Source organism: Anoplopoma fimbria, chromosome 7 (assembly GCF_027596085.1).
Source record: "Anoplopoma fimbria isolate UVic2021 breed Golden Eagle Sablefish chromosome 7, Afim_UVic_2022, whole genome shotgun sequence".
In the NCBI taxonomy this organism is placed as follows: Eukaryota; Metazoa; Chordata; class Actinopteri; order Perciformes; family Anoplopomatidae; genus Anoplopoma; species Anoplopoma fimbria.
The window spans coordinates 14,779,418-14,800,225 of NC_072455.1; the positions used below are offsets into that span (position 1 = coordinate 14,779,418).

At 43.7% G+C, this 20,808-nt stretch overlaps 1 protein-coding gene across 3 annotated transcripts in view; it reads left to right on the top strand.

Annotated features, from left to right (window-relative positions):
- Positions 1-20,808, top strand: part of kdm6ba (lysine (K)-specific demethylase 6B, a) — a 95,474-nt gene that overhangs the window by 63,314 nt on the left and 11,352 nt on the right. For 2 of the 3 annotated variants that reach the window (XM_054601270.1, XM_054601272.1), the window contains 6 exons: positions 2,437-2,498; positions 17,195-17,281; positions 19,276-19,397; positions 19,919-20,042; positions 20,241-20,336; positions 20,497-20,785. In XM_054601270.1, coding sequence (XP_054457245.1) covers positions 19,924-20,042; positions 20,241-20,336; positions 20,497-20,785 — 504 coding nt within the window. In that variant the 5' untranslated portion in view covers positions 2,437-2,498; positions 17,195-17,281; positions 19,276-19,397; positions 19,919-19,923. Of the gene's footprint in view, positions 1-2,436; positions 2,499-8,355; positions 8,766-17,194; positions 17,282-19,275; positions 19,398-19,918; positions 20,043-20,240; positions 20,337-20,496; positions 20,786-20,808 lie in introns of those variants that run through there. The other variant, XM_054601273.1, reaches the window with a different exon arrangement.

Here is a 20,808-nt window from a genome sequence, read left to right on the forward strand (position 1 = left end):
CTTGTCCTTTTCAGATTACTGAGTAACATAAAGTGCATATTTATACTGTTAACCTTGTGACTCAAACACCATCTTCTCACAGTGCCTTTAGCCACATACTTTCAGAACCACATGCGTTTAAATGCGGTGCGGTTTGGTCTGAATACCAGATTAGACGACTTTGCACAATTCTAACAATTAATTCTCTCTTCTCTCCATTTGTCTCTGTCAAACCAGCCCTATTCTGTTTTCACTCTCTCCTTATCTCTCTCATCTAGGTTTTTCCTCCTTTTTCATCTTTTGTCTAGCTCAAGGCCTTTCCTCCATCCTTCTCCTCCTCCCATTCCTCTCAGCCTCTTCATCTCTGCTGTTCTCCACCTCTGAGCAGAGTCTGCATTGCTCCACCCCTCTGCCTCTCTCTCTGTGTTGTTTAATGTCAAAGGGAGGTGCTCCCACAGGTTAACCTTTACAGACAAAGGATAACACTGCTTTCTATATCTTCCTATCTGTTTATCACTCAGCCTTTCATTGTCTCTCTCATGTTGCTCTAACATGTTCTCTGTCTTTATCTGTCTATGTTTTTCTCAATACAATTATAATTGAAAACTGTATTTCATTACCGTTTTCTCTAAATTTGTATTCTACTTATGCCTTGTCATGCCTCCCTCCTTCCCCCCTCAAGGTCTCCCTCTCTCTCTTAAACTGTCTCTTGACCTTTCTTACAACCTCCCCCTCTCTTTCACTGCCCACGTTCCTGTTATCGATCAAGGTCAAATGATTATGTCAAAACTGGTGACATTTATTCGATGTGTCATGAAAGAATATAGTCTGCCCCTGCAACAATTCAGCCTCCAACACATACACTTGCTCTCTCTGGCATGCCTTCTTTTAAGGTGGCCCGCTCACCAACATTTTCCTTCAACCACCTACATACAAACACTTACAGCCAATCCACCTTTACAGTGTGGCCAGCTGTGGCCCTTTAGGGGGTGTGACCTTTGACCTTGAGTTCAAAGGTTTGGGACCTAAACCACCGGGCTGCAGACTGAGCCAGCTATATCTGCCTTATATTGACACACACACACACACACAAACACAAGGTGCCTTAGGCTATGTATAATGCGTTGGGTCTGTGTGTACAAGCTCAATAGAGAAACATATGGAAGCTGCCATGTGTGGGTGTGTTTTATGTTGCGACCCTGTAGATAGAATATCAGAGCGAGATAAAGAAAGACCGCAGAGGAAGAAAATAGAAGAATGAGTAAGGAAAGATGAGAGGAAAGAGAGAGAGAGGTTTTCAGCTTGGTTTGTGGAAACAGACACCGAATTCATCCATGTTTCATAAGTAGATCATTCACTTTGTTGTTCCTTGCTAGCACCTTAGCATGGATAATGACCAACAGTACAGACACCAAACACGTTTGCATATTCCTGACAAAGCAAACTGGACACAGCGTCTTTGTGAACTTAGGTCAAGGGTCACATAGATGTTACAGAGGGAGAGAGGAGGGAAGAAGGGGAAAGGCTGATGGGTTGCATGTGAGGTGTGAGTTGGCGACATTTATGTTTCGGCAAGTGTCAACCACAACCATTTGTATAAAGGTCACATTCTTAGTCTGTAAGAGAGCTAGAAGGTGTGTTAATTTGTTGCCCTCTCTATTTATTCGGTGTGTGGTGCATTTGTGTGTAACCATGTCCAGTTTAGTGTTTGAGCACCAATCGCAGGTGCTGTGTGTTCTCAGGGTGCAAGTGGAGGTGTGTGTGGGTGAGAGGTTTGGGGGTGGGGAGGAACACCAGAGTGCCACCTGTTCCCGGTCATGAGGCCCAGCACTTACACTGTGAATCACTGAACAGGCGGCACATAAGGAACACACACACAGATGGCCACAGCGCTGGTCCAGGCCCTGCTGTGCTTTTTGGCTGACACGCACACAGACACATACATTTCACAAGCCACACCGAAATACATATCGGCCACATCATGACCACAGAACAGTCAGCAAACACTGTACATGCATGATGAAACAAGCCAGTGGAATAAAGAATTAGTCCTGGTTGTATTGTGCTAGCAGAACAAATTATTTGATCTTTTAACCCTTGACTAAAGTGCTGATGAAGTGCTGACCACTGCTTCAACTCACATTGGAATGTCACAGACATGTTTGACCTAGTTTTGACAAAAGGTGAAGATAGAAATGCACCATCATACCCAACACACATCACTGCAGACAAATAACTTAAACCACAGATAATTTAGGAAAAGTCACTAAAATGGCTGAATATTCTTACCAGACTTAGTTTTGATGGTTATAAAATGTTTATTTTTTTGTGTGTGTGAGGATGTTGACCAATAACGAGCCAGTAATCAATGAAGTTGTGTCCAGCTCCTGTCTGCGACTGTGGTTCACACTGTTTAACCTCTAGACTGACCTTTCTTCCTCCATGTTGTGGTTTCAGGAGGTGGGAGGTGTCATGGTCACCTGTTGAAACAGACCGACTACATTACCCATGATCACCAGGTAAGGATCTCTTTTAGCTTACTGCTTACATGGTGCCCTCTCCCCTGGATTCATCTTGTTTTCTATCTTCCTGTCATTTCTTGCATCGACAAACACACAACACTGTCTACATGCATACATACTGCAGTACTCATTGTATGCATTATAATGATGATTTACTGACTTCAAAGTACTTCTTTGTGTGTTTTTTTGATTGTTTTGTCCACCCTCTGCATTTAGGTAGTATTTATGACCTTTAATACCTAAGTACATTTAGCACATGCACCAATCACACACAAGCTCCATTGTATAGTATGTAGGTTATAGGTAGGGCAACAGGGTGAGATGTGTCAAAAGAGAGTAAGACAGGAGCAGGAGTAAAACAGAGAGAGTGCATTATGACAACACACATTCATTCAAGGAATTAGTGCGTTGTGAAATCATGGGTGGGAGTCGACCGCTGCTCCTTTTTACAGTTTTTACAGTCTCTCACACACACACACACACACACACACACACACACACACACACACACACACACACACACACACACACACACACACACACACACACACACACACATCGCCTGTGTTCTTTTGTACGTCCTCAGAGAGTTGCATACTTTAAGATCTCTGAGTCAAATATCAAATATTTAACTCTTTTCTCTTCAAAGCCATATCAATGAAAAGGTCAATAGTTTGCTCGCTCTTTGTGTTAGCAACCAAGCAAAACACCAAGTATGTGGTCAATTTTAGATACCAGAAAGATGATCACATTAGTGTAGACTTGCAAGTACGAATACAGAATGGTTACTGTTTTGGTATAATTTGAGCTGAAACAATTAGACGATGTTGATTAAACAGTTAATCATTTCATATTTTTAAGCAAAAATACCATAGATTCCCTGGTTCAGGGTTCTTAAGTGTCCCTCAAATGTTTCTGAGATCAAACGATTATGAAGTTAATTGAGAGAATAATAGCCATGTTATTTAATAATGAAAATTATTATTATTACAGCACACCAGAAGTAAGAGTAAAACTTCATTTATCCAGGTTTTACTTTAGCAAATGCATTTGTCCTGGAGAAAATAGACAATGTTCCAAACAGCCAGTGCAAAAAAGGCGACACATTTTAATCAGAGCTGCTACAAGCTAATGTCACGCTTCTCAATGTTTTCTGATTGTTTTAAACTCAACATAGTGTAAGTTAAAGTAGTAGCATGTAACACCAATGACAATTCTACCAACGATGGACACATGGGTGATTTTGGTGTCCATGCTTGCAGCTTTTAAGAGGAAAATTAGACAAACTAGACAATCTCCTGAAAACGCGATGTATTCCTTTAAGAGCCCTCTGAGCTTTTTAAGCCCCTCTAAGTGGAGTTTGCTTTTCACTATGTCTAACTTTGGGATAGTGAGTATGTTAAGCAGGACTCGAGTGTTTAGCTTATCATAGAGCTACAGTCGGGATTAGCCGGTTGTTTGAGGAACTAGACGGAAAGCCGGGCTCCCTATCGGCCCCTCTCCCCTTGAATAAGGGCCCTAATTATTAGGAGCTGTAGCGCTTCATTCAGCTGGCTACATTGCTGCTATATGTGGGTGTGCTAAGCCAGGCTGTCTGTCTGACTGCCTGTGTGGCTCTCTGTCTCCTACTGGTGTGAGTATGTGCGTGGAGGTGATTATTATCGTGTCTGACGGTCTCTCAGTGTACCCAAAAGGCTGACTCACAGTATGCCACATGTACACACTCACACACACACGCATACACACAGTCCCACACAATCCTACATATCGGAGGCTGAGAAGTACCATCTGTACCAGGGACATAGTCTCCTACGACTGCAGAGCACACACACCAACACACACACACACACACACACACACACACACACACACACTCAAACACTCATGCTTACTTTCTTCTTTCTACTGTTGCTCTGTATGGACCTCATCAGTGTTACATGCTGTTTATCATTTTTAATGTGTTTGTGTGGCTGATATGATAGGATTTGGGGCCTCTTACCCATGGGAGATCTGCTAACCTCAATATATATAAATATACATCTATTGAGTGTGAGAACAGAGGCGTCCTTGTCCCCAGTCTCTTTAATTACACACACAGTCTCAACCACGCACACATCTGCCTCCCTTCCACACACATGAATACAGGATTGCCACCCATGCTTAAGAGCCGTAGGAACTTAAACACAGTGCTTCACAAATCATTTTTCCCTTATTGTCCCTTCCTGCTGCTCACACACATATTTGGGACCCCTGGGACGGACAGTAATGCCGTGACTCTTTTTGTTGTGGGAGGAGGAGGATGGGAAGTAAGCTCAGACAGACATATAATATTCTCAGACTCTTATTATATACATTATATTACATCTATGAAAGAAACAGCTGGAAGAATCTGTGTGTGTGTGTGTGGTGGGTGGGTGGGTGGGTGGTTGCGTGCGTGCGTGCGTGTCAGGGCTGTGTGTGGTATATCACCCAAGTCAATATTAATCAGCAATCCTCTTGCTGCTTAATTTTGAGGGCTAATGGTCTTCCACGACACTCTTTACAGTGTTGTCACACACACAAAGTCACACAGTTGAGACAATCCACACACCTAATGGGAGATATAGTGTAATAATCTCATGAACTGGGAGCAACAGGAGATGGCAATACAATTTTATGAAAACAAAACTAAAATAGAAAACATAACTCCATACACACACCCAAAAGAACCAGCAGCATGAGCAGTATAACATTTGCATACATAGTACTGTTAGGCTATTTTTGTGCAGGATAAACCAGAGCAGAAATAGATGGACAAAATTCACAACAGTTATGAGATGCACATAATGTATAGCCTACACACAGAATGCACTAATTTACAACTCTATGGTGGGTAATTAAGGACTGCAGCAATTCAGGGTATAACAGCTTCCAGATGATGTTATAAAGAGTCTTTCCAGCTGACTTGATGTATTAAAATGCACATACTGATTGTAACATTAGGAGGGCAGGTTTCTGAGTATGTTATTACATCAGATGGGATTAAATTACCTTGACAGTTTTCTTTCGCAATTTCCATCCATTTACAGAGACATTTTCTACTTATCGTGGTGCTAGGACTTTTTCAGCTGCTACAAGCTTTTGTTCGGTCTCTTAGAAATGAAAGCGGCCTTTAGACTTTGCACCAGATCCTTACTGTTTCTCACTTTTGCAGGCACAATAGTAGCTGCTAATACTTCCATTTTGGCAAACAGACTTTTAAAAGTTTCAGTAAAGCTCACTGTATCTGGCCCAAGAGACTACCGATTTCTCCACACAGCCTTTAACAAACGAAAACAAAACATCCATATACAAGCACACTGCCTCCCAGTGTCATAAAGACCCCCACTGTGCTTCATCCCTCCTCTTTCTCAACACAAAACACATTATTGAACATTCATTGTCACTTGACAATAGACTCCAGATCCACCCCGGTGGCACATACCACACATGCCATGCACTTACTACATTAGGAGTTTGAATTGGGCACACACACACACACACACACACACACACACACACACACACACACACACACACACACACACACACACACACACACACACACACACACACACACACACACACACACACACACACACACACACACAGCCTCTTGTCACTCTTCACTGCATTCTCATAGAAGTAGAAATGTCTTCAGTTATCTGAAAATAGACTGAGTAACCTGTTGTGATATGAGAAAGAAGAACAGACAGTGAGAGACTGATAGCCTCACTGATTTGTACTGAGGCAGAGAGGTTTCATTATGTTCTGATTGTATTGTTTATGTTGTTTTTATTGGAATTGTTTTGACCATAAATGAACTGCGTGTGTCGTTGTGTCATCGCCTCAGCATCATCCATGACACATTCCCAACCTCCCTGCTGCAGCTAATTTTGCCTCCTGTTGTCCTGCTGAGGCAGTGCTTTCTAAATATAACCCCTACACGTGTGTGTGTCTGTGTTTGTGTCTGTGTTTGTGTGTGAGTCGGTGACACATACTGTTGGATGTACCAGTATGGCTTTTTGGCGTTATTATAGAGTACAGGATGGTTACTTTGGCGAGAAAGAGTTGGAACAAATGTTTCCGGCCTTAGAGAGGCCCATTTGTGTTTTTCAAAGCTTTGTTTAGCTCCCACAGGATCGTAGCTGGCTGCCTGTGAGCACATAGCATATAATTCTTGTACTTCTGGGTGCACAGTCATAAGATGTAAGATGTTAATGTCACCCACTGGACAGGAACAGAAAATATATTAGCCTCATAACTCAGGCTTTATTTATGGTTCAAGCCTTGTGTACTGTATTACGATAATATATAAACCATTACATAGATATTGGTCAGCCTTCTCTCTCTCTCTCTCTCTCTCTCTCTCTCTCTCTCTCTCTCTCTCTCTCTCAGTATATACACAAACATCAGTGTGGATTATAAATCTGATCATAAAATCTGTATGCATACATCCATATCTATATATATATTTTATATTTGTGAACAACTTAACTGAACAATACAAAACAGGGGAGTAGCATAGCATAGGTGTAACACTGTATACAGAATAATAGCTGGCTAACAGGCTATAGCTGTTTTTTAATAATGCAACTTTATAAATGGTTTATAAGCAGCAACTAATGCCTTATTTGCTAATGAATATTTTTTAATTATGCTTTGTAGATCAGTTATAAGATATTTATGACAGCAACTGTTATGAACAAATAGTGAGTGATAAACACCGACCTGGTAACCCAAATGTTGCTTCTTTCAAAATGGCTTAACATATCCATAAATCATAAATCATTCTGATGAAGCAATTGATTACAGTTAATCATTTCCTAATAAAAGATGCCTGTGTAGAAATTGTTAACTAAATATGTAGCATCTATGAAAATATATCAGTTACAATGTAAAATACCATTTGCTAATGTTTCCCAATGCCTTCCAGTGAAGCTTAGTTAAGGACAGTCTTATTACATCAAGAAGTACTACCCGGAGCCTTCCTCGTAGCACTTATTGCACTCGTATTAGTTGTTGCACTTACTGTATTCGTATCAGTTCGCTGCACTTATTGAATTTGTATTTGTTTACTGCACTTATCCTATTCGTAGTAGTTTGTAGCACTTACTATATTCGGATTAGTCTGTTGCAATTATTGTTTTCGTAGTAATTTGCCTCTGCACTATACTTTTGCTCTGGTTTATGCTTTAAGATGCTTGTTTAAGAAAGGAGATGCACTTATGACTTCTGGTGACTAGTAGTTCTCTTGAATACCTATGTTGAATACACTTCCTGTAAGTCGCTTTGGATAAAAGCGTCTGCTAAATGACTGTAATGTAATGTAATGTACATAAAAGTGTATTTATAAATCCATATTTGTCTTCCAATGTGTATGGTTTATTAACCAACAAGGATCAAATCCACAGTGAACGTTATAACCCCACACATAGGTTTATTTGAGAACACTAAGCCTGTGTAGCCGATAGGTGGTCCTATTTATAGTGCACTAAATATAATAACACTGTGATACTGTATCTGTAGTCCTGTGGTAATATGCCAAAATAGACGGTCACACGGAAATATGCCATGGTGCCGTTTAATGAGTCCACCTGTCGGTCACGAGTCTGCCTCAAATAAACTGTGGATTCAAACGAAGCGGAGGAGCAGCTCCGGTACCGGGGCTTTGGACCGGGTGCCAGTTTTGTGCGCTGTGAGGGAATTCCGGGGGCCGTGCGATGACGTCACGCAAGTGCGCGCCTCTGTTTCGATTTGCGTGTGTTTTGAGTGCGCGTGGCTCTGTCCCTTTAAAACATAGCTCAGCGCAACACGATCCCTGCCGTGGCTGCTTATGAGTGTGAAGCAGAGGGAAAGGGGAGCTCGACGCGGAGACACACAGAGACCGGAGCGAGCAGGGCTAAGGCAGCCATCACACGGAATAATCACCGGGACACCGACGAGGAGGAGCCCGTCCACGGACATCACAGAGGCTCTCCGGCCGCCAGCAGGCTCACATTTCATGGTTGTTTCGGGAGGAAGCGACAGAGGCTAACCGGGATTACGGAGCTGTAGCTGGTCTCCGCTCAGCCGGCTAGTCGGGAATTTCTCTGCAGACCGGGAGCTCCAAACTTGCGGATACAAGGACTACAAAGGATACCGTGGACCTCAAGGAACCGGATATATACATTTTATTTTTTATTTTATTTGGCATTCATTTTATTTCTGGAGCGTCCATTTGTTCTATTCCACTTCAATGGATCGGTGAGTGATGTGCTGCTTTGTGATTCAGGAGAATTTAAAAGTCAGGTCGACTTTGTTTTGGTTGCAAGCAGGCAAGTTAGCTGACATGGCAAAGTAGTAGTAGTAGTAGTAGTAGTAGTAGTAGTAGTAGTAGTTTTAACCATGATGTTCTCCAGTGTGTCGCGTTATTCCAACATGTAATGGACATATTCTCCTCCATTATATTGAGGATTCAAATAGGGCTCTGTTGGGATTCAGGACAGCAATGAGATAAGTATTGTAATTGACTAAAGCGGAACCTTTGATGTATCTGTAATCGACGAGGTGGGGGGGAAATTCTGCGTTTCCCCCACCACAGGTGACTCTTAAATCCCACGCGTGTGTGTGTGTGTGTGTGTGTGTGTGTGTGTGTGTGTGTGTGTGAATTCTGAGAATTGTTTTTCGTATTAAGGCTCGATCATCATTACCGGACCTGCTTAATCATTCAGTGCACGTGGATCCGAGAAATTCCTGTAAATTGGCTTCATTGTGAATTTGGTATTCACGGTCTGTTTTCTGTCAAATGCCCAAAGATAATCCCCAATTTTAGAGTTTTTTCCCCCCAGGAAAGCTATCTAAGACAATGGCTATTTCTGTTCATGTGCATCTACATAGCTGCTGATGACAGTGGGTCTGTCTAAGAGCTCCCTTTTAGAACGACCTGAGCATGATATCGCTGTGGGACAGCCCGGGTCCTAGTTTGGTCATTGTTACCCTGAAAACTCCTGACCGTCCCATGGCTAGCAAAGGGAAGGAGAACTTGAGGACAGGGAGAGAAAATTGCCTGTGTAAGGAGATCTCACGCCATTGTCTGTGTGTGTAGGAGTGGGGGTGGGCAGGATCAGCGAGGTCGGCAGCCGTATAAAATGAATGGAAAGCTGCCACCCCCCCAGTCAGTCCTTACGCACACAAAGAGCCGGATTGAAAGGAAGTGATTTGCATCACCTCTCGTTTGGGGGGGGGGTGTTTTGGGCTATCCCCCCCCCTCCTCCTCCTCCTCCAGGGGAGTCAGTGCACTAAAGTCTGACCAGCATTGTTTGGTCAACGTGATCTGTTCTCTAATTATCGCCTTTTTTATATGGATCACTAGTCCAAACTTTTGTGACTTTTGTGACTTTCAAAAACCCATTCCTGGCGAGCTTATCCTGACCCCATGGTCTCTGTCAGCTGGGTTTACTTATGGAGGATCACCACACGCACGTCCTTGTTTTTGAACATTTTGAAATATCAAAACAATGGGAGAGTCAAACGAGGATAAAGTAGTGTGGTGGGCGTGGTAATACCCGTCTGAACAGTTATTGATATTGGTGGTTTTACCCTCAACGCCCACAGACCTTAAACGTTATCCTCCGTTTTGTCCGACTGGTCTTTGGACAAGCAGTTGATGAGAATTTGTGGCTGGCTGGGAGCTTATTATGTCACTTTATTGCCCTCAATAAAGGCACCCAGATCAGGAAGAGCGGGGTGTGCTGGCATGGGGTCGCGAAGAAAACAAAAACAACAAAAAAAGAGAGAGAAAGCCTTTGAAGGTTTACTTCCTATCAGTCCGATTGATCGGCTTGGAAACTAGCGACGCGTTTTGTCTCTGCGTTTGATGTCGGGGGGGGGGGTTGTAAAAAGTTAAAGCTCCCAATCGCTCCACGCACACTGTGGGCAGGCGGTGTGCTGCCTCAGCTCCACCCCGCCCACGTTTGTCCCGTGATCTCAATAGACGTGTGTGCGAGTGAGTGAATGAACAACCGCCGCCCATTTTACTATGAGCGATGACGAACATGGAAGATTATTAAAGTGATACACGGGCCAGAAGGAGGAGAGAGGGAGGGAGGTGGTGGTGGTGGTGGAAATAAGGCTGCCAACTCAACAATAGTGTGAGTGAGTCACACAACTTGAGTGAGCAGAAGAGGAGTGTGTGCGTCTGAGGAAAGCCCCACCCCACCCCACCCCACCCTTATCCATAAGGGTGTCCCAAGAAAATTAAGGATTACCTTGATCTCATTAAGATATGTCCTTAAGTGTGTGGCTGGCATGGGAAATGGGTCAGTAGGCTGGCTTAAAGTGCTTACTCATCGAACACTACTTTGACATCCGATGGTGATGAAACAAGAGCTGTGTGTGTGTGTGTGTGTGTGTGTGTGTGTGTGTGTGTGTGTGTGTGTGTGTGTGTGTGTGTGTTTGTGTTTTTTTGCTGTGTAACAGTCCATCAGATTTTTTGGGGGGGTTCTCCTGCCACCAGTCTGCCTGTTACAGAAAAACAAATACAACCACAAATCAAGTGCGTGTTTGTTTGTGTGTTTCAAAGAGAAGCGGGTGAGGGAAGTGATCTGTGTCATAATGAAGCGTCTGTTTTGTGACACCAGGCTGTTGCAACCTTTCCAGTAAAGGGTGTCATTTCACCTCCAGCAACTCACAATGAGAGACAGGGAAATAAGGGAGGTGCACGACAACATCTGGGCGGCTGACAATTTCTCAAACACTCCCCACACACCCCAACAGGTCAGGCGTTAAAACACGAGTTCTTCTACGTGTTAGCTGGCACAATGGTTGGAAACCAGTAGAGGAATTTCCAGACCCTTGATGTCAGCGGAGACACTGAACATTTAAAGGGGCACTATTCAAATTCCCCTATTTACACTGTAGACATTAAGTACAGTATACACTGAGCCTGTCCAGACAGTGGGATGAAGATGTGAGGCCAAAGCCCAATGTCCCCCCTAAAGCCTTACAAGCGCTTTTATAACAAAATTAAAATAAATGGTTAATGAATAAACCTGGGACAGCCCTTAACCCTTACGGACTTTGTGGGAACGTGCATCAGAGTCAGTGAGTGTGGAGATTGGGATTGGGTCTTAGTTTGGTTGGGGGCCAAAAACTCAGTCAACCTAGTGTGGAATTCTACCATGAGGTGTTAGTCCGCCTGCTGTGGATCCTGGTTTCTCAAAAGTGAAATTACATAAATAGGCCTGGCAGTATTTTGAACAGAGGACCAACAATGATAGGAGGAGAAATAAGTATATTGTCTTGAGATTGAATAGAGCTGTGTTAGAGAGTACCGGGGTGTTTACATCCTGTTTGCCTATTCAGGCGAGTGAGAGAAAAAGGGAAAGCTTTCCCTCTGACTTCAGTTCCTCTCTGTTATCTCTGGCTCTTTGCCACTGATGATGATGCTACGGTGGAAAGGTTGCAGGCCTACACACCGTGTGTGTGTGTGTGACTCATGCACAAAGTTACACACACTCTCACACCTTGGAAAGAATGTTTCTTCCATACTTTCTTTTTTTTTTTTACCTCCCCTCACCTCCTGTAACTACTTTTAACCACATTGGCAAAAAAAAAACGATAACTCAGCCAGCGAGTAGGCCTGAGTGTATGAAATGAAAGATCTACAGCATTGGTATCTGAGGAATCTGTAAACAGTCCTTGGATTCTCTGGACTAAATGAACAAACAGCGCCGTCATAACAAAAAGCAGTCAGCCTGCGTCACAGTTCTGATAAAGTCTAAATGATCCGTGCGTAATTACTCCAAATTTAAAAACAATGATGCACCGGCCATCTGTAAACATGCTGTCATTTACTCTGATGCAAATAGAACTCAAACACATGTCCACGTTGTTTTTTTGTTATTTTCTCACATACACAAGATGGCTGATGAGACATTATGTTGTGGACCATGGAGGAAGAGGATGCATGAGGTCAGCCTGCCTTTATCTCAGTAAACATGTTGATCAGTAAAGACCTCTCATAAACCCTATTATGGATTCCTCTCTGTCCATCTCTGCCTCTCTAGCTTAGTTTAATAACTGTTTGTGAAGACGCGATTGGTTCCCTTGGCAACTGTTACCAAGGGAGCAGAGTCTCTCGTCTTGTTTAGTGCATTTCTGAGCTAGTCAGTGTTTGTATGTGTGTGAGAGAGCCCTGAATGTGGAATAGAAACACCTGGCGAGAGGAGGGAGGGGGTTTTAGTGTTTTTGACTCTGAGGATGTTTTTTCACCCAGAAAAGCAGAAAGAAACGCTTTGGGACTTTTGAGGCTGCTCATGTGTGGAAATCGAGAGTGACGATGATCAAGTCATTGTCAGTTGTTGGTTATCGCCCACAACCTGTTAGATTTCCGGTTTGTCGGGATTTACACACCATTTTCCTTTCTTTAGAGTTACAAGCCAGGTGTTGAGTCATTCTCTTAGTCTGTCTCACAAACAAACACCTCAATTCACATAGCTGCATGCACTAAAGTGTTAAGTCTGTTGAGAAATCCAGATTGATGTTTTCTCTGTGACAGAGAGTTTCTGTGAAAATGAAGCGAGGAGCACAAGTGACAGGGAGGGGTTATCCAGCACACACACACACACACACACACACACACACACACACACACACACACACACACACACACACACACACACACACACACACACACACACACACACACACACAGCCATTATATGTTTGTCATCTACTTTTACCAGAAGCAAAAAAAAAAAGGGCAGACAAGGCTTTTCACTTAACACCCAGGGTCAGAGGCAAGTGAATGGCTTTTGAGTCAGTTGACTGTCTCGTTTGTGTTGAGGAGGCTTGTGTTAGTCATGAGTTGGCCACACGTGCCGTTCACACAAGATGACTGCGTGTCTGAGGTGTATTTTAGGAGTGAAACCGACCAGGTTTTTGAATTGACTTTCCTTGTTTCACATCATCAGACTCATAAGTCTCATAAGGTCACTTTCATTTATTTTATTACAATCAGAAAGCTTTTAGCAAACACACTAAATACACATACAGTTGATATCTTTACAACAGGAAGCCTCAGCCTCAACCCCCTCCCCCCGCCCCCTAAGGCCTCCCACACACACATACACACCCCTCAGGGAGGCCTATTTCCTGCGGTTGTGACGAGAGCTTCCTCTCCCCTCTGAGTTCTGTTCCCCTTCTCTTTAACGTCACACACACGTGCTTCTGATCTCTGTGTGTGTGTGTGTGTGTGTGTATGTGAGTAAGAAAAAGCGATGCACCACACTAACCCAGTTGTGTGTTGTCATTCACTGGCCCAGATGTCAGGGTGGTGACTGCAGGAGTCAAATGGGGCCTCTTGTTTTCATGTTTTTCTACCAGCCCCCTTCCTCCTTGACCTGTTTTTTTCTTTTCTTCTATAAGATAAAAATGTAGGGCAACTGTTTCTCATAAGTGTGTCACAAAGGGTCCGGAAATCAAGATTTTCGTCCTTTAGGAAAGAAAAAAAATGATGGTGGTTACAACCAACAGCCCAAAAAAGACTGCGTTTTGTCGGTAGTTGCTGCTAACCTAAAGCTTACTGCTGTTGTTTCAAAATCAACTAATTGTTGAAATTAGAAGCATCATCAACCTAGCAGTCAAAATGTGAAGATGTGTGTATTGGCCTAAATGTAGAGCAGATGTGAGGCAGTGCACATATAAGCCAGAAAAGACAAAGTATGACAAATAGGAGCTTTTATCTGGCCTGTTTTGGCGTGCTGGCATGCTGCTGCTGAGCGTGGAAGTTCTGGGGTTAACTGGGTGAAAGGTTCGGTCAGAGCTCCTTTCCCTGAAAGAAGAGTTGTGTTGTTTGGTTGGATGCTAGCAGGAGATAATCGTCCGTTATGGAGGTCAGATGGCTCAGTGTTTGTGTGCAGGAAGAGCGTTTGCTTGTCGTGTCCTCGGCTGACCCACACTGCCCTGTGTGTGATGCCTGGAACAACTCAGATTTTCTGTGTGTGTGTAAGGATGTGGACGTGATGAAGTTAGACTGCATCGCCGTCTTGGAACAGCACCCACTGACGTTTGCACATGCACAAACAAATAAACACTCACACAGTCTCACACACACACACACACACACAAACACATTGGGCCTGGCAACAAGCTGAAGGAGGACGGATGCAGGGGAGTTCCTCTGTGTGTGTTGAAGAGAGAGAGAGAGAAATGCATGGTGTTTCCTTAAGAACAAGATCTCTATCTGGGATGATTATGTAATGACCAAATGGTCTGTAGAGGGCGAGGGAGGACAGAACAAGACAGTGTGAGAGAGAGGGACAGAGACAGGACCATGCATGGCCTTTCCGTCATCCTCTGCCAGAGACTTATGGCTGCCAGAACTTTACCCCCGCTCAGTTTTCTGTTATCTGCCACTTCTCCCAGCCTTATCTGGTCATTTCTTATCAGACAGACTCTACAGTGACTTTACCAGGACAGTAACACTCTCCAGCTGCCTGCCGTCAACCCCCTCGACTTTTTAGTTGTCAGTGGTCTCATCCTCTGGGGTTTGTCATATACTCACCCCAGCAGTCTGAGTGTAAGCAGTATGTTTACCCGTCTGTCTCAGGCAATATTGATTACTACCACTAACACTAATTTGCAATTGAGGTTTTTCAAGAAGTACGTTTTTACACTCTCACGGATGGATTTTTTTTGCAGTGTATGCACTTACTGCGTCCCCCTCATCTTTTCCTCTCTTGGCATCAGTTTGGTTGTCTGGCTTGGGACCAGAGCAGGCCAGCAGTTGACAGGGAGGGGTGTAGTGTAATGAATTAAGACTGCTGCAGAGAGAGAGACGTCATCTAAACATCTTAATTCATTTATTTTGTTTGTGTGTTTCTTTGTTAGATGCCACAAAGTATTCAGGAGAGCTCCTTTATTATTCTCTGTAGCTTTCTGGTTGGTGTGGTGAACAAACGTTGGCACAGCACCGTCTCTTTGCCAAAGCCTCCTCCCTGGCCCCGCCTCCCAGCTGATAGCTGGTGTTGCTCCGACAACAACTAACAACGAGGGTGTTGACGTGAGCAGCTCTTTGATGTCATGTGTCAATGTGGGGATTTTACTTGAAGATTTACCATGGGGGTATTTTTGACAGTGATTTGCGTCATCTGTTTTGTAGAAATTGATAAATATATCATCTGTGTATACTTTCACTGAGGAGCTTAGCAATACAATAACAAAAGTATTTAAATAACATTGACTTCACTCACTACACAACACTACAGCTTGTTGTGGTTCATTTTAGTTAAAAGTGAAAGCAAATCAGACTTAAGCGCATGCAGCATGCACAGTACCACAAAAACGGAATAATAGTTATAGTAATTAAATGCTAACTTTTCCAATTTCACAACGACATTACGGTAAAGTAATCAAAAGATTGATCGACAGGTTCCAGGAATTTGCCCCATCATTTCTCTTGAACAGGTCTGGAAGTTTGGTTCTTTTCTCGAACCGTGAACCGCAGCTCGTCCTCACATCCTGTTTGTCTATCTAAACACACATACACACACATGCACATTCAACCCATGAGACGCACTGAATAGGAAGCAGAAATGACATCACAAAGTCCAAGAAATTCCCGCTGTTGTCACATCTGTGACACGCCCCCGGTCACCTGACTGTAAGTGGTGTCCCAGGGGGGCGGAGTTTCAGGCTCGCGGTTTGGGGTAAGTCCTCTCCAAGGGCGCTGCGTCATCGTGGGGTTCCCCCAAAAATGAAATGTGTGACGCTCGCTCACACAAGCTCTCACTGTTTCCTCCGAACAAATAGAGCCCTGAACAGTAACTCATAGCTGGTATAACCACATTTCATCACTTTGGTATCATCTGATAGAACCCAAGCTGGTATGTAACACTGTCTGCCGTCTGTGTACACTCTCTGGTTTCAAAGTACTGAGTTTCTCACACTCTGCTGGTAGAGTTTCTGTGAGCCATGTGATAGCCGGGGTATCAACTGGAATACAGGGCCGTTTGGACACAACAGGCATAAACACACCCTGTATAAAAGTGGTAATTACAACCTCGCCACTGCATCCCTGGTTGCACTCACCAGTCACGACTGGGACTCTTGCTAGATTCCTCTTTCATTTTTCTATTTTCAAAGTCACACTCTCCTTCCCTCTCTTCTTTCTCCATTATGCCATGTGTTTAATTATTTTGCTATGTTTCCCCAGCGCTGCTCTTTCACATGTGATAGTTTACTTTGCTGGCCCAGCTCTTCCTGTTAGAGCGAGATCAGCCTTGTTTGTGCGTCTGCCCGACTGTTTAGCTGCACAGTTAGTCTGACCATCATGTCTGTGTGGGAAGAGAAAGAGATTGAGCGAACAAGAGCCCCCTTCACTCCCATTGTGTCAGCCTCCCTGCTGATTTACCCCTTTGCCTATTGGCCACCCTCAACTTTTACACACTGCTCTGAAACCAGGTGTCACCTCAGAAGTCAGGCGGGTTTGGTGATGTTTCTGTCTAGAAGGGAGAAGCAGCAGCACAAAGAGGTTGTTGCTCCACATTGATAGCAAAGACCATCCTCAGGCCCTGAATAATATCAAATTTAGGCTTCCTATATCTTCATGCCTCTCAGTATCGTGTTTGATGTGGCTTCATGTTGCTTTTATGACAGCTTGACATGAATGTTTTGTCTTCTCTGTGTTTCAGGGTCGAGGAGACCCCAGGGAGATGATTGGCAGCCGAAGCTGAGACATAACACAACTGTGAATCAATAACTTGGTGCTACTCTAAAAGGTATGCTCAGCATGAGTGTTTTTAAGTACCAGTTTGTCTTAAAGCCTGGTGTGTTCATCCTCGAAAGTTAACGCCAGCCTATCTTCACATAGCAGCAGAGCCTGCTAGATGATGATCACCACGAGTCGGAAAGAGATAGAGAGGGTGGTGTATGTCATAGTATAGCACCACACCTGACAAGCTAAAAGTGTCCAGCGATTTAAATATCCCCTACTGGGCTTTAAATAGAGACAGAGAGATCCAGAGTTGGTGGGAGTAAGAACGGCAGAGAAGAGGAACTGGTGGGAAGAGGGACTGTGTATGGCCAGAGCTAATTTAGGAAAACTGGTGGAACAGTGCTGTGCTGAGCAGGAGAAATGAATCATAACCTGTGTGTCTCCATCTCTCCATGTTTGATTTCTCTTGCCATTGAACAATTTGTTACTTTTAAGTTTCGATTCCACTCTGACATAAATCGAATATTCTTGTATCATGGTCTTGTAACCTTTAAATTGTTGTCATCCAAATTAGAGTTAAGTAGTCAGGAGATTGAGGCACAATACTGCTGATATGGTTGATTCGTTTTTATCTAACAATCAATTTAACAGAGATGACGAAACATTAGGATTTAAGTGATTTTATGTGTTTCATCTTCTGTATGTGTTTGAGACTAGTTTTTACCAGTAGTGGTGAATGCGTAGGTGCAAATACATCTGTCTCAGGTTTTATCAGGGATCTTTTTTGTTGTCTTTTTTTGAATCAAGGTACTTTGAAACATGGACTTCTTTGTATCTTGACACCTTCTGTCTTTTGTATTGTGTGTGTGTGTGTGTGTGCGGTGTTTCAAAAACGCAGGGAGGGGAGGGAGTTATCTCTCAGCTTCTTTTATGTATTTTCCCCTCAACCGCTTTGTGGGAGGGGAGGGAGTTATCTCTCAGCTTCTTTTATGTATTTTCCCCTCAACCGCTTTCCTTTGTGTCGTCTGTGTGTGTGTGTGTGTGTGTGTGTGTGTGTGTGTGTGTGTGTGTGTGTGTGTGTGTGTGTGTGTGTGTGTGTGGGAAGGTGTGTGGGCGTTTTCATGGCACCGTTCCTACTCTCCACTCCACTCCACCGCCCTCCATCCCTTCCCTCCTCTCCATCTCTTCTCCTTAATCTATCCTTCCATCCTGTTCAGACCGTCTGTCGCTGCTGCCCCCCTCTCCCTCTCCATCACGCCTGCCGTAATGAGATTAAACCTTAGTGTATCCACTGGGCATGCACGTGCACGCACACTTTATACACACACCCTTCTGAGTGCTGCAGCACACACAACACACATACACACAATTATCCACTTAAGAGAGCACACTATTCTCTCTCACATGCACTAAATCAGCACAAGCCCGACACGGCCATGCAGCTTGCACACTTGGCATTGCCTCCAACACACACACACACACACACAGACACACTTGGCATGTGACCAATGCCTCTCACTCTTAGTATTTCCCTCTGTCTCTTGTTATCAGGAGGCCCATGGTAAGGATTACAGTAACCCCAGGTCTGTCCTCATAGGTGAGATCCCACTGAGCCATCTGGGCCTCAGTAATAATCCAGTTCTGTGCAGACTGGGTTACTGGCGCCTCCTAAGGGCTGGCTGACTCATAGCATCCAAGTACAGACAAAGATATCCATCATGATTTAAGACTTTAAGAGAATTTAACTTATTCTCATGCTGGGGGGAATGGACAAACTAAAACAGAAAAGGGCAATTCCAGTGGTGAAGATGTAAATAAGGGTCAGTTAAGGGTTTTATTTAGGTTTCCTCTGTAGTCGCAGGAAGCTCTCCCCCTCCAAGCCCTATATTCTACTTACATCTTCCCCTCTCTGCTCCCCAACTCACACATACACATGCATCAACACGCCTCTTCAATAGAGAGCCCACTGGCTTTTATTGACTTTTCAGTGTGTCTCTTGTCTCGCTCATTCTAATAGTGACTCTCCTGTCTTCTCTCTCTCTCTCTCTCTCTCTGTAGCTAACAGGCTTTGGAGTTCCTGGTGCTTAAGACAGAGGAGACGGACAGTACAGATATTCTCAGTGTTGGAGTGAGGCCCTCTCTCTGCTGCAGTGGAGGGCTTCACAGATACAGCTAGTCTGGTTAGTAGGCGCTCTCTTATTTGCTTTAATAACACTCAATGAGAAACATTGTGTGGTACGTATATGATATACAGTGCATACTGCTAGTATATAACATTCAAAAATAGAAATATGTAGCAATACACATGGAACTATGTTTCAAGCAAGCAATTTCAAATAAATAATCTCTTTAAAAATGCTGTATTAAGTTTGAGGATTGATGAATAAATGTAAAAAGAATTCTATTTCGGTACAGCCTAAAATTTTGATGAGCTACCTGGTGTTTGTTACAACAACAAGTTTGTCATGTGATCACAAATCCACCTTGAAGGCAAAGATATTGAAACGATATTGGTGCTTTAAAATCACAAAGAGTGATTATATTTTATAAGTTATTCAATGATAAGCTTCCGTTAATTTCACTTTTTTTTATTAAATAAAATGTTATTTCAGCATGTAACTCATAATGTTGTTACTCCACATTGATTTTCCTGTAGTAAAGCATGTGAGTAGGTACATGATGGTATTGCTATCATCCACAGGCTGGATGCATCACGCAGTAGAGCAGTTTGGCGGGCGTGGCACACGGGATTCCTTCCCTCTGGACGGACTCAACCGGGGACCATGGGCTCCTGTGGGCGGCCGCGCCTGGCAGCCATCTGCCAGGTCTGTGCCCATGACAACATATACACACAAACTTTTACGAACCTAACTTGAATCCATCAACTATGACCTGTAATTTGTAGTTCCAAGTTTTTACAGCCCAACTGAAGTAAAAAATCGAATGTACCTTACAAACATAGTGTAAAAACTGCTATAAAATGTCATCTGACTGTACTGTGTGTGCTGTCTCTTTCTCATCAGGTGTTTGCCTGGAATGAACCAACACCAGCTCCTTTCCCATCTACCTCCTGGTCCAATGGGCGGACAGAACCATCCCAGTAAATTCTTCAGTAATGGGTAAGTCATGCACAGAATCAGTGAACGAACTAAATAAAGAAAGCAGAGAGTAGTTTGTTTTCAGCAGATGACATGATGAAGCAAGCGTGTGTTTTAGTTTAAATCTGTTTTTTGTTTGTAGTAATATTGTTAATCCCATTTGTCTTTTTTGGCTGTCCAGACCGATGCGAGGAGGTGAGAAGCTTGAGCTCCCACAGCCAATGTTACCAGGTCTGCAGAGGGAGCAGCAGAGACCTCCTCCTCATCATCATCTTCACCCTCCACCTCCACACAGAGCATGGGAGCAACTAGGTCAGCTGTATGAATCCCATCTCCCTCCTCAAGGACATCCTAGTGCGCCACTGCCCAATGAGCACTCACTTCGTCTCCATAATGGTGGCTATGCAGGAAGTGGCGGCCCTCCCCCCAACCCCCATCTTCCCCCCAGTAGACCAAACCAACTGCTGAAGGTGAGTGACAATGTTACAGATTA